General features: G+C 44.1%; 1 protein-coding gene across 8 annotated transcripts in view; it reads right to left on the reverse strand.

Moving 5' to 3' along the window:
* The window catches only part of SH3KBP1 (SH3 domain containing kinase binding protein 1), a 333,390-nt gene that overhangs the window by 244,009 nt on the left and 76,636 nt on the right, over positions 1-12,745 (reverse strand). The window contains exon 1 of one of the 8 annotated variants that reach the window (XM_027533397.1): positions 11,253-11,394. The exons of 6 other annotated variants lie outside the window; for them this stretch is intronic. In XM_027533397.1, the coding sequence (XP_027389198.1) occupies positions 11,253-11,306 (54 nt within the window). In that variant the 5' untranslated portion in view covers positions 11,307-11,394. Of the gene's footprint in view, positions 1-11,252; positions 11,395-12,745 lie in introns of those variants that run through there. One more of the 8 variants, XM_027533393.1, reaches the window with a different exon arrangement.

Genomic DNA, 12,745 nt, shown 5'->3' on the forward strand with positions numbered 1-12,745 from the left:
GGACTGTGAAGAAAGCTGAGCACAGAAGAATTGATGCTTTTGAACTGTGTGTTGGAGAAGACTCTTGAGAGTCCCTTGGACTGCAAGGAGATCCAACCAGTCCACTCTAAAGGCGATCAGCCCTGAGTGTTCTTTGGAAGGAATGATGCTAAAGCTGAAACTCCAGTACTTTGGCCACCTCATGCAAAGAGATGACTCATTGGAAAAGACTCTGATGCTGGGAGGGATTGGGGGCAGGAGGAAGAGAGAACGACAGAGGATGAGATGGCTGGATGGCATCACCGACTTGATGGACGTGAGTCTGAGTGAACTCCGGGAGGTGGTGATGGACAGGGAGGCCTGGCGTGCTGCGATTCATGGGGTCGCAAAGAGTTGGACACGACTGAGCGACTGAACTGAACTGATCCAACATGACTGACGTCTTTACAAAAAGGAGAAATTTGGAAATGGCAGTGTGCACACAGAGAGAACGTCATGCAGAGATGAAGGCAAAGATCAAGGTGATATATCTACAAGTCAAGGCCAGCAAAGCCCCAGAAGCTCTGAGATAGGGCCTGGAACGGGTTCACCCTCAGAACCTCGGAAGGAATCAACTCTGCTTACATCATCATCTTGGATTTCCAGGCTCCAGAACTGTGAGGCAATAAATTTTTGTTGTGTAAGTACCACTAGTTGGTGGTACTTGGTGATGGTAGCCCTAGCAAACTAGATGTTAGGTCCAGGAAATACACATACCACACCAAAAGTCACTTTCCATCAACTTTAGCAGCAAAATCCTTGTCCTAAATAAAATTGTACCTGGAACCCCAGTATGTTAGAAGATTAAAAGGATGAAAAGGATTCCTCAGAAGAAAATGTTTCATTGCTTGTTAAATACATAAAGTACTTATGTATTTACTTTATGTACGTACTCCTCTGATCCCAGGAGTTCTTTGCAACCCTGTTTGAAAAGGACTTAAAAGTAAAGAATAAAAAATAAAGGAAGGAAGGAAAAAAACCCTGATAGCAGGATGAGGCCAGAAAACCTGGGTGGGGGAAAGGGCGGTAGTTTCTACCATTATATTATTAAAGCACCAGCACCAGTTATGAGTATCTGCTCTAAGCCAGGATTATGTCTGTCCCTCATATAGACTCTGACAGGCAGGTGCTCTGGTCCTCTCTTTAGTGATGGGGGATGCAAAACTAGAGAAGCTGACTTGATAAAAGCACCTATTTTCATGTGCTAGGGCTGTTGTAACAAATAGCACAGACTGAGATGCTTAAATAACAGAAATTTATTTCCCACAGTTCACTTCTAGAAGTCCAAAATCAAGGTCTTTGCAGGTCTGGTTTCATCAGAGGCCTCTCTCCTTAGCTTCCAGACAGCCACCTTCTCGCTGCGTCCTCACACGGTCTGTGCTTGGTGTGCGCATCCCTGGTGTCTGTGTCCCAGTCCCCTACTCTTACAAGGACAGAAATCAGTTTGGCCTCATTCTTACTCAATTACCCCTTTAAAAGGCCCTGTCTTCAAATATCATCACATTCTGTGGAACCGGAAGTTAGGGCTTCAGCATAAAAATTGGGGGGGGGGGCACACAATTCGGCTCATAACAGCCCCTTAAGGAGAAAGCTGCAGAGCTCACAGTCCACCCCAGAACCATTTGGTGCCAAAGGCCATTCTCCTTGGATCACACTGCCTGGCCCTAAAAGTCTTCTTTATTAGCTCTAAAAGAAAATATATTACTTGAACAATAAGAAAAATAAAGTTCTGTGGCTTCTTTTCTAAGGCTTGCTGCTGAGCTCAAAGCCAGCCATGCCTCTGGAAGCTCCCGTGAGAGCCCTGTCAGCAGGCCCCGGGTGTGAGCCCTGGAGGGCAGAAGAGAAGGCAGAGGAGAGTCCCTTCACCCCCCAAGGAGCCCCGCTGGAGGCCAAACCCAAAGAGACACCAGCTCACTGACAGGAGAAGTCGGTTCCCTCAGCCCTGCTTTCCTCTCTGCATCTCAGCCTCAGGGTGGCTCACCCAGGCCAACTCAAAAACTTCTGGTCAAGACTGCAGTGAGTGAACATTTGAAGTGCCCATCAGAAACCCCCCAGACTTCTCAGAAAACACAGGCCCTTCATATTGTTACCCAGAGCCATGGCAGCTGCTGCGCCCACCAGGGTTCACGGAACCATCTTCAAATGTCAGCCAGCCTCCACGGCTTCAAACACAACATCAATAAAATGATGGCGCCTTCCCCCGGGCAGGAAAGCAAGGCCCTAAAGAGTGAGGCAACAGAGACCTTAATGAGCACTGTTCTGGGGGCCAAAAAAACGGAGACTGTCCAGGGATGGTTCTCTTTCACCAAGCCCAGAGGCCCCATAAAATAAGGAAAGTTCTGAAGTGAGCAGCCAACACAAACACATATGTCCCAAACACCATGCTAGGATTCTGAAGACGAGAAAGCAAGGGATGGTGAACATTTGATTAGGGAGGCAAAGCTGGTCACAGATAATAAAACAACAAAACACCCAAAATGTAGTACTTATCATGATTATCAGTTTTTTAAAAGGACAGTACAAAAAATTATCCCCAACGAGTAGACAAAGACAGAGAAGGAAAAAACATCAGAAAAGACTTCACATAAAACGTAAGGGGAGTGAAAATGATTATGAAATGATTGTATCATATTACATTTATATTTATTATATTGACATGTTACATTTGGTACACTGTACCAAATGCTAAATGATAGGCCCTTCTATTTCAGAGACCCAGTGAGAAGTAAATGTTGTCACCTCTTTATTAACAAATGTCCATTTCTAACCACTTCAATTCTAACTGAGACATGTCATCAAACATCACCAGAAAGTTGTCTACCTGGGTATTATCACCCAACTTTACATGTATACTTCTTACTCCATACTTGACAAGAGAAAAAGCCAGTTCCAGGCCAATCCCAGAAGAAAACCAGTGAATACATATCCCCCAGGTATCCCCAGGTCTCCTCAGTGGCTCAGTGGGTAAAGAATCCACCTGCAATGCAAGAGACGTGGATCCCTGTGTTGGGAAGATCCTCTGAAGGAGGGCGTGGCAACCCACTCCAGCATTCTTGCCTGGAGAATCCCATGGACAAAGGAGGCTGGCAGGCTACAGTCCATGGGGTCACAAAGAGTCAGGCATGACTGAGCACAGTACAAAAAGTGCTTCCAAGGCCAAAAACCAATCCCAGGGAGACTGAGGTCTCCTCCTAATCTAGACTATGGCCCTCCCCATAGATGAGGTTCAACTATTGTGTCCCTAGTCTATTAATCCATAGTTTATGCCAGGTAGAAAAAAATACACAATGGAAGCAAGTCAGGAGATACACATACACACACACACGAAAGTGAAAGTGTCAGTCACTCAGTCGTGTTCAACTCTGAGATCCCATGAATTGTAGTCTGACAAGCTCCTCTGTCCATGGAATTCTCCAGGCAAGAATGCTGGAGTGGGTAGCCATTTCCTCTGCCAGGGGATCTTCCCAACCTTTACCATCTGAGCCACCAGGAAAGCCCCCCTATATAGAGAGGTGGAAGGGCAATACTATTGGTGGAAGGGAAATTTAGCAATATCTATGAAAATCCTAAGGAGAGACTGTTAACCCAACAACTCCACTGTGAGGCATTTATCCTATGGGTGGACTCACATGAAATAGGGTGCTTTGTTGCAGGAAAAAAAGAAAAACCAGAAACAATCCCAAATAGGGCACCAATTATACAGAATAAGAGCAGACATAGCAAGAATCATTAATTGAAAAAAAGCCAATTGGATCAGACCTTGCATACTGTCTAGTTTGTGGGGTTTTTTTAAAATTGTGTTTTTATTGTTTGTAGTTGCAATAAAATTCTAGAGAATTAAAAAAAACAAGAGGGAAGTAAAGTAGGGAAATCTACTTAAGCTCTTCTGTTGTGCTTCAACCATGAGGTGGGGTGTTTTTTATTTTCCCCCATTTTAAACACATATAAGAAAAATATATGAGCAGTGAGAATTCATGAGAACTTAGCCCTAAATTGTTCTCAGCAGTGAACAGAGTCTTAAAAGAAGACTTACTGATTGTCAGTGGGCTGTAATTCCTACTCAGGAAGTAGCCTGATACAGTTAAGAGTGGTTTTCATGAAGAAGGCATGAAATCTAAATGGTGTCTTATTAGTCATCATTTAATCAGAAAACCAAATAACGTTCCACATTGCATTCTGCAAGTTGAGTGCATAATTAAAATTTGATCAGTGCACTTTTCATAATTTTAAGGGGCAAAAGTACGTAATGTAATCAAAATACAATTCAGCACATTATGAATTGGGTATCTTGTTCATTAGATGCTAAAATTTCCTTATTTCTTATAAGGAAAAAAGCTGTGAAGGGCTTAGATGCACACACATGAATCCTCATTAGAGCTTTGCATGTAATAGCAAAAGCAAAATTGGAAATGAAACAAATGTACACAACAGGAAGCTGAGTGAATAAATTATACCATAGCCATACAATGAAATGCTCTGCAGTTCAACAGCATAGATACAGAAAGATGTTGGTGGCACATTTAAGATTTTTTAAAAAGCTGATTTTAACAGCATTTGTGGCACAGCCCTATTTGGAAAATGATACACATATTTATACATGTGTTGGAAAAGGTTAGGAGAGCAAGAACATACTGTAAATTATAGTTATCCCTGGGCAGTTGGATTACAGGAGATTTTAATGTGCATATTTCAATTCATCTTTATTCTAACTTTTTTATTTTAAAAACTTATGTGTGATTTCGAAAATGCTGGCTATGTTTTCCTTCCTTGGGATAAGAACCCAATGTTCTTCCGTGGAAGCAAATTCCCACATGAAATGTGTCGCTTGTCCTCTTCTTCTGTCCCTTTGTGGGGCTTTCAATAGTTTTTCTGATGCTTCAGAAACTAGAGGGAGAGGGAAAGCCAGGTCTAACCAGGGGCAACTGTGTCCCAGGGTACATGGTGACAGTGCCTGAAGACAGTTTTCATCGTCACAACTAGGTGAGGAAAGGAGCTGTGTGCTATTGGCATCTAGTGGGGAGAGGTCAGAGATGCTGCTAAACATCCCACAGTGCACAGGACAGCCTCACAATAGCCTTAAATAGCCCCAAATGTCAACAGTGTCAAGGTTGAGAAGTCCTGTGTTGGGGTTAATGAATCTTCAGGTGACATGCTTATGCTCCAAAACAGCACCCTTGAAGTGTAAACTATTATTTACAGGATGGATAAACAAGGGCCTACTGTACAGCCCATGGAGCTATATTCAATATCCTGTGATAAAACATAATGGAAAAAACATTTTTAAAAAGAATGTCTATACGTGTATAATTGAGTCACTGTGCTGTACAGCAGAGACTGGCACAACACTGTAAATCAACTGTACTTCAATTTAAAAAAATTTTAAAGGCAGCACCATCAAATAGCTGCATAAGGCATGGCTTGGCATATGGAAAATGCACTGCTGATGGAGGCAGAATATCTGAGTTGAATCCTGGATCAGCTCCTTTTCTGGCTGTAAAACCTCAGGCAGGTGACCACAGCAGCGTGCTGATCTTGCATCCTTCTTCCTAAAATGGAAATACCACCAACCACGCCCCAGAGCGCACAAGAAGTTTCAACACAATACTGGAGGAGAAAGGGTTCTGTAAATGATGAAGCACCACACACACAGGAACAGTGTTATTACCCTGAGCTACTCATTGTCTACATTTATCGGTGAATGCACAGAGGATTGCAATGGGTCTTCGCCCAGCACACTCTTCCTGCCCTGAGTCACATGTCATACTGGTGATTTGAACCATCAAGAATGTTGTTTTTATACTACATGTTCCTTGGCCTAAAGTGCGAAGGAGCAGAACTTGATGGTCAAGCAACAAGATCTGGAGTCAGACTTCTAGGAAGAAACCCAGCACTACTGCCAACTGGCTGGTGACCATGGAAAGTGATGCGATTTCTCTGTGCCTCAGTTTCCTCCTCTGTCTATCCAAACCAGAAAATTTTAGAGTGAAAGAATTTATCATCTGAACCAAGACATTTTGGAGTGAAAAGGATGCTACTGATGTCAATGCCAGGACAACAGGCAGATACCGAGACAGTCCTCCAGCAAACAGGGACATGAAGTCACTCTAAAGATAACGGTATTCACAGTGCCCACCCCCAAAGGCTGGTTTTGATGATCAGATCAGCTAAAAGAGGCAAAGCACACAGCATACACTAGTAAATGCTAGCTATGATTTTTTTTTTTCCTTTCTCCCTCCATTCACCTAGCAAGTACTTAGTGCCCTGGCTTGACACTCCGCTCCAAGCAAAGAATAAGTCAGACACACCCACTCCCTGTCCCCAGCGGGGCGCCTCCTCTGTGCCACAGTGTGTGTGAGTGTGTGTGTTACAGCCCCAGGACTTTTCTTGCACAAACACAGTCACAACACTTGCAGAATTAAGCACAAACCCACGGTGAGCACCACAGGTCAAGAATGCCAGGAAACACATACCAAATGTATAAAAGTTGCAAGTCTCTTTCACAAGCATGAACAATGAGTAAGAGCTTATCTAATCCACAAAGCTAAAGGACTTTATTATTATTCCAAAGACCCTGATTCAAGGAAACGGTTGCACAGTTTGACAAAATTTGCTATCACTGCATTTCACCAAGGGTGTTGATTAATACAATTTTGTAAGAGCATGTAATGTTTAAAAGCTCAGTAAAGTATTTGCTCTCTTTCCTTTCTACGAACATCCCATTACAAAGAGCTGTGTACAATTTGTCCACCTAGACAGCTTGCAGAACACATTTATTACGAAAGCTGAAAAGCTGTGTTAACTGTAGCTTGCTTTTGCACTGAGATGCATTTATGTCTTTCACCAAGAAATAAGCAGTTTGCTTCAGTGTGCTAAAACAATTTTCTCTAAAAGTCAACACTCACCATGAGAGGTAGACATTCCTTATTTCACACAAAAGTTCACTGGCTTCTAGGGGCCTGGGACTCTAATCACAAATTCCCTTCCTTCCTTCCCTCACACCCTCCTTGCCATCGTCAATTTCAGTAAAATTGGTCTCAATTATTATCACCATAAATCCTCACGCTTGAGTTTCCATATCCCACTGTGAGGTCCTGCCCTTCCCTCCTCTTCCTCATTCGTATTTTGCCAGGCCCGTGTTCAGCCAGCCTCCTTTTCTGCCCGTTTCTGACGATCCCTACAGAAACCTTGTTCCACTTCTTGGGTGGCTGTTAGATCTAAAATACCAGTCTGGTTCCGTCACTAGAAACACAAAATATGGATCTAAAAAGAGAAATTCCATCAAGTAAGCTGGATGTGCATAATTCAGAACAAATTGTGGGCCTATCTGTTTCTTGTTGTACTCCACGTCTGCCTGTCTTGAATCAAAGAAGCTTAAATCAGTGGTGTGTGTTTTGATCTGATGGTTACACAGATATGTTCAGTTTCCAAAACTTCAAACAGCTTACTCTTATGTGCATTTTATATGTGTTCTTATGCTATACTTCACAGTCATTTTAGAAAGTAGCTTACATCGCATAAACCTCTATGTAAAGTAAGCATATATCACACATCACCTACACTAGTGTTTGAGTTTCCACACTTCAGACTGCTGTCAATTAGTGGGCCATGCAATCAACTTAGAAGGTCCTCACCAACATTCTGTGTGTGGGCGCGGGGTGGTAAAAGCACTTGAACTACCTTCTTAAAAATTAAGTGCACAATACAGTATTGCTGTACAGCAGAACTTTACAGTATATACATCTTGCATAACTGGAACTTCTTACCCACGGAACAGCAACTCCCCACTTCCGTCTCCACCAACCCATGGCAACAAAGATATCGCAACAACTTCACTGTCCAGTTATGGATGAATGGAACAAGAAACCACGGCATATAAAAACAATGAAAAATTATTCAGCTTTAAAAAAAGAATGGAATCCTGCTATAGCCTGACCAGCATTCTTTAAAAAGAATAGAGAATAAGAGAGTGCATCATACACAATGAAGGCAACAACTGCTCCAGGAGATGTTTTGCACCTACATGTATGTGTCTGTATATGCACATGTGTACTATATGTGCACATGTATACTAGGTCGTCAGACTTTTTTTAAAAATTGCAGGACACAGTGGGAAAAAAAGCCTAAGAAACACTGAGTACACTGACAATAGAATTTGGAAGCCAGGAGACCTGGGTTCTGATCCTGGCTGGTTACAATCTACATAACCTCTGTGAGCCTCTATCTCACCATTTCTAAAATGGGCAGTGATATTATTTACCTCCTGGAGTTGGTGTAAAGGATCAATGATCTGGCTAACAGTCTACCACAGGGAACTTAAGACACTGTCTCCAATTTTGCCGCCATTCACTTGGTGCCCTGGGCTAGGTTCCTTATCTGTAGGAAGGACGCTTGAAGGAAATATACAAAGACGGGCAGTATCCAGGCTGAGCCCCCATCGTGGGACCCCCTTCAAGCCTCTGATGTCTGAGAGTGACAGAGCAGGGAAGCTATTGCCCAGCACACTGGGTGATAAATCATCCAGCTGTGGATTCTGAGCAGAGGAAAAAACCACTTTCCAAGATAAGAGGGTTTTCCCATTATTCTTGGCAGGAGGTGGCAAAAGGCAGAAGGGGAGGAAGGCCTTGGTAAAGAAATAAGCATTTGTTTTAAGCAAATCACTTTGAAGACAGGTGGTTTTCATTTTGAGAACAAAAGTGATGCTTACAACAGTTAGAGGGCGACTCTGGATACCAGCCATGGGCTTGCCAGGAGAGGGAAACAGGGTCCTAAGGTCTGGAGTGCTCCCAAAGTACCAGAGCGATGATGGAGGCACATGGGACAGTCCAGCACAGAAAAGCGGGAACTAACTTTATCAGGTTGTAGAAACACACCACTTAAAAGGCATCCACTGTATCCCTCATCCAAAGCCTCTATCTATTTAACAAATATTTGTTGAGCATCTATTAAGTGTCCAGAATGGAGTTAGGGGTTGGGGATACAGTGGAATAAGACAGACAAGACCTCTGCCCGCACCAGGGCTGAAATTCCAATGGAGGAGGTAGCAAGTGCCAAGAAAATCAATGAGGCAACAAGAGATTTACAGGCTGTGATGTAAGCACTCTGCAAGAAACAGATATGGCAATGTGACAGGAAAGGAGAAAGGAAACCTAAAATGGAGGAAGTCCCATTAGATAAGATGGCCCAGGAGGGCTTCTCTGAGGTAACACCTGAAAGTGGAGCAAGAGGCAGCCAAGCAGCAGCCAGAGAAGGGTGCTCCCCAGAGACAGCACCCCGAGCGCCTGAGACCAGTGGCAGGAAAGGGCTCAGGAAGAGCTGGGGTGGCCAGGGCCCAGGGGAGAAGGAAGTGGCCAAGTGGGAGGGTGACCACGATGAGGCTGGAGAGACAGGCACGTGCCAGACCACACAAGGCACAGCCAGCCATGGGCAAGATGATGGAGTCCAATGAAGAGCAAGAGAGAGCTACTGAAAGTTGGTACACGGTGACACATGATTTTGATGATGGTTAAGAGGAAAGGCACACTATTAAATCATTGCACACAAAACAAAGTGTGCAGATTATGATATGATGTCTCCAAAATCAATAATAAAAATTACCACTGTCTCAGAGCTCACAGATACAGTTATTGAGGGGTCTTGCCAGCTAGAGACAAAGAATTTTAGTCTATATGTGAGATAAAATACATGGAATTCAATGGAGACAAAGGGGTGGGAGAACTTGTAACTGACAAGGGAACACTATTACTAACAATTAGCTCACAGTCAGCAAATATAAAGCACAGAGTAAAACTAATTAACAAGACAGGCTCTAGAAAGTCCCATAAACAAGCAAACACACATAATGGTGCAAAGGCAATTGAGAACTGATCCATGCACATGGAGGTTGCCTAAATCCATGAACAGGTTGACCGAAACAACTGGTGGCAAGTCAACACGACGGTGCTCTACACCTACTTCTGAATCCGAAATTAGATGAATTGCTGAGCAGTGTTCTTTGAGGTCTATCTTTTCTTTATCTTCTCCCTTGTGCCAGCTGAATACAGGTATTCATAACTCAGAAACTCAAAGCTGAACAAGAAATGACTCTTCTGAATGGTCACTTCTTCTCTAGGACTCACGACACTCAGGTCCCCAGGCTCCATGGTCTGTAACACAAACAGATCTGTGGCACATGGGCATGACCCACTCACAACTTCTCCCCAAGACCTCCTTTTTCTGGGGAGTCATGTGCCTATGAATAAGAGGGTAACCAGGCTAAATGGCTGAGTAAGATAAGCCTATGACACCAATTGCGAGAACTCAATGGCCACAGTGACTGCCCCCAAACGAGCTGGGGACAGCAACACAGGCGGCACTTCATAGTCCAGCACACTTCTTGGATCAGTGGTCTAATATCCCGTTAAGGAAGGAGATGGGGTAAGGAGGGCAAAATACATGGTTTAGGGAAGGCCTACCAAGTGCCAAGCACTTTCACAATCATCACTCCAAATACCCCAGCATTTCCATGATGTGCAACGATCACAACTTTCAAATGAGAAAAGTACAACTTAAAAGAGGTTTCTGTGAGTGGCCCCAGGCTACAGTTAGCTGAGTGAGGACTTGAGCCTCGTGTGCCACCTGGGTTGGCACTGAGGAACAGGTCGGTGGTCTGAAAAGACCCTGCTCTTTCTGTCCTATTTCCCCCATTTTATTCCCCCCTCTCCTGTCCCATCGTTTCTTCCCACTATAGGAAAGCTGGACTCCACACCTGCCTTCATCCCAGCCTCCCAACTCTGCCAGCTACCTCAGAAATGTTACCTGCTCCCAACCCTCGCCAGAGACACTTCACCCGTGAAAGGGCCACCTGCAGGCTTGGGGGTTCGCGGGTGGGCTTGGCTGGCTGGGGTTGTCTTGTATGCCGTGTTCCCTGGAAAAAACTCATTGATAGTGGTCAGAAGAAGGAAAGAGCCACCCCACCAGACGACAGGGCTGTTCGAAATCTTTATGGATGCCGCCATCAACCGAGAGTCACTTCTGTCACAGAGGAGGGCTTGGGGAAGAAATTCCCTTCCTCCACAAACAAGAAAACTCAAACACCTGGGTCCAAATGGAAGGCGGTATCGCTCACCATCGTGGAAGGACTGAGCCAGGACCAAATTCCCCATCATGCCTCCCTCCCAGTCTACAGAATAGTCGGGCAACAGGCTACAAAAGATGCAGACGGAATAACAATTGAAACAGATGTATGGCCTACTTACAATCTCAGACGCATCGGCAGCAGCGCTCGGGGCTTTGGCTGCGGAAAGCTCCATACTGTGGGGTATGAAATGGTGAGTGTGGGCTGACTGTGTCTGAACTCTGGGCAGGAGTGTGTGCTGTGCTCGGCGAGAACTACGAGTCTCTCTGATTCACTTGGCAGCAGAATTATTCTAAGCATCCTGTCCCGTACCCAGCCCGCCCGCCCGCCCCTCCCACTACACATTCACACTGGCTGGTTTTTTTTTCCCTCTCTCTCTGAGCTTATTTCTGTCACAAATCGAGTGAAATACCCTTTTTCCAAATTAATCCAGTCTCTGGCACTTGAGAGTGTGGAACCTTTATGACCCTGGGGGTAAAAGAGGAAGAAGAGCCACCTAATTAGGAAGAAGTTGTAACTAACATAGGAGAGGAGAGCTGGAGAACCACAAAGTCTGCAGTCACAGCAAAATGGAGATTATTCGAGACAGCTGAAACACTCCACCCAGCCTCCAGGAGGGGACATGCACGGGGAACAAAGGGCATATGGTGTTTGCTTTCTTCAACATCCGTTCTCACCATTAAGAGCTGCACCAGCAAACACTCAGTACTTACATGGGGACAAACCTCACTCCACAATAGACTTGAAAATGTAGCTCATAATCAAATAAGTGACTGTGCAAAGCACAGGCCTACCCTGATTTTTTACTACATATAAATCAAATTTAATAAAGTCCAAATAACTGGCAGAATGTCTTTTTGGCTTAGTGAAGCATGGATTATACTTGAAAGAAAGTCAATTTTTGTTAATTCCAAGTTCATATGGTAACTTGAACACTGACATATTCAGGACAAGATTTTATTTTATTTTTTCCTCCAGGAGAGATTCCAAGGAGCTAACTTAATAACTAGATAAGACTGATTTTTTATTATTTATTACTAGTGACATATTTAAACAATTCTATCCTAAAGCAAACAGGTTTTCTAAAGAGACTTAAGTCATTAATATCCCACATAAGTTAATGTTACCACCATCCCCCTTACTGCCTACACTATGACATCATCCAAAGGTAAATTTCAGAGCACTCCCTGATCAGACTATGATGAACTCCTGAATTAGTGAGAGCTGAACTGATGACACTTTTCACAGAGACGGAAAGCTAGGGTCAGCTTCAAAAATGCTCGGGTACCACTCTTAGTCACAGGTGTCCACCTATTCCCCCATAGAGCCCATTCCCAGCTTCAGAGAGGCAGCCTAATTAATTGTAAGCCAATCACTGGTTCAGGGTGAGCAACAGGAAGTAAGCTCACCCTATCAGGCTGCAGGAAAGGACTCCTCCTACATAACCAGCTATGAACAAGGAAGCAGAGGGCCCCATAGCCAAAGCCTGTCATCCTACAATGGCCTGATGACCACAGAGAAACCAGTCCTTGGGTGAAGCTACTGCCAGATGCATACAGTGGAAGAGAGACAGTAAGAACATAGGTCTCTGATGTCACTTTTAGCAGCTGATCA

This window comes from Bos indicus x Bos taurus, chromosome X (assembly GCF_003369695.1).
Source record: "Bos indicus x Bos taurus breed Angus x Brahman F1 hybrid chromosome X, Bos_hybrid_MaternalHap_v2.0, whole genome shotgun sequence".
NCBI classification, from domain to species: domain Eukaryota; kingdom Metazoa; phylum Chordata; class Mammalia; order Artiodactyla; family Bovidae; genus Bos; species Bos indicus x Bos taurus.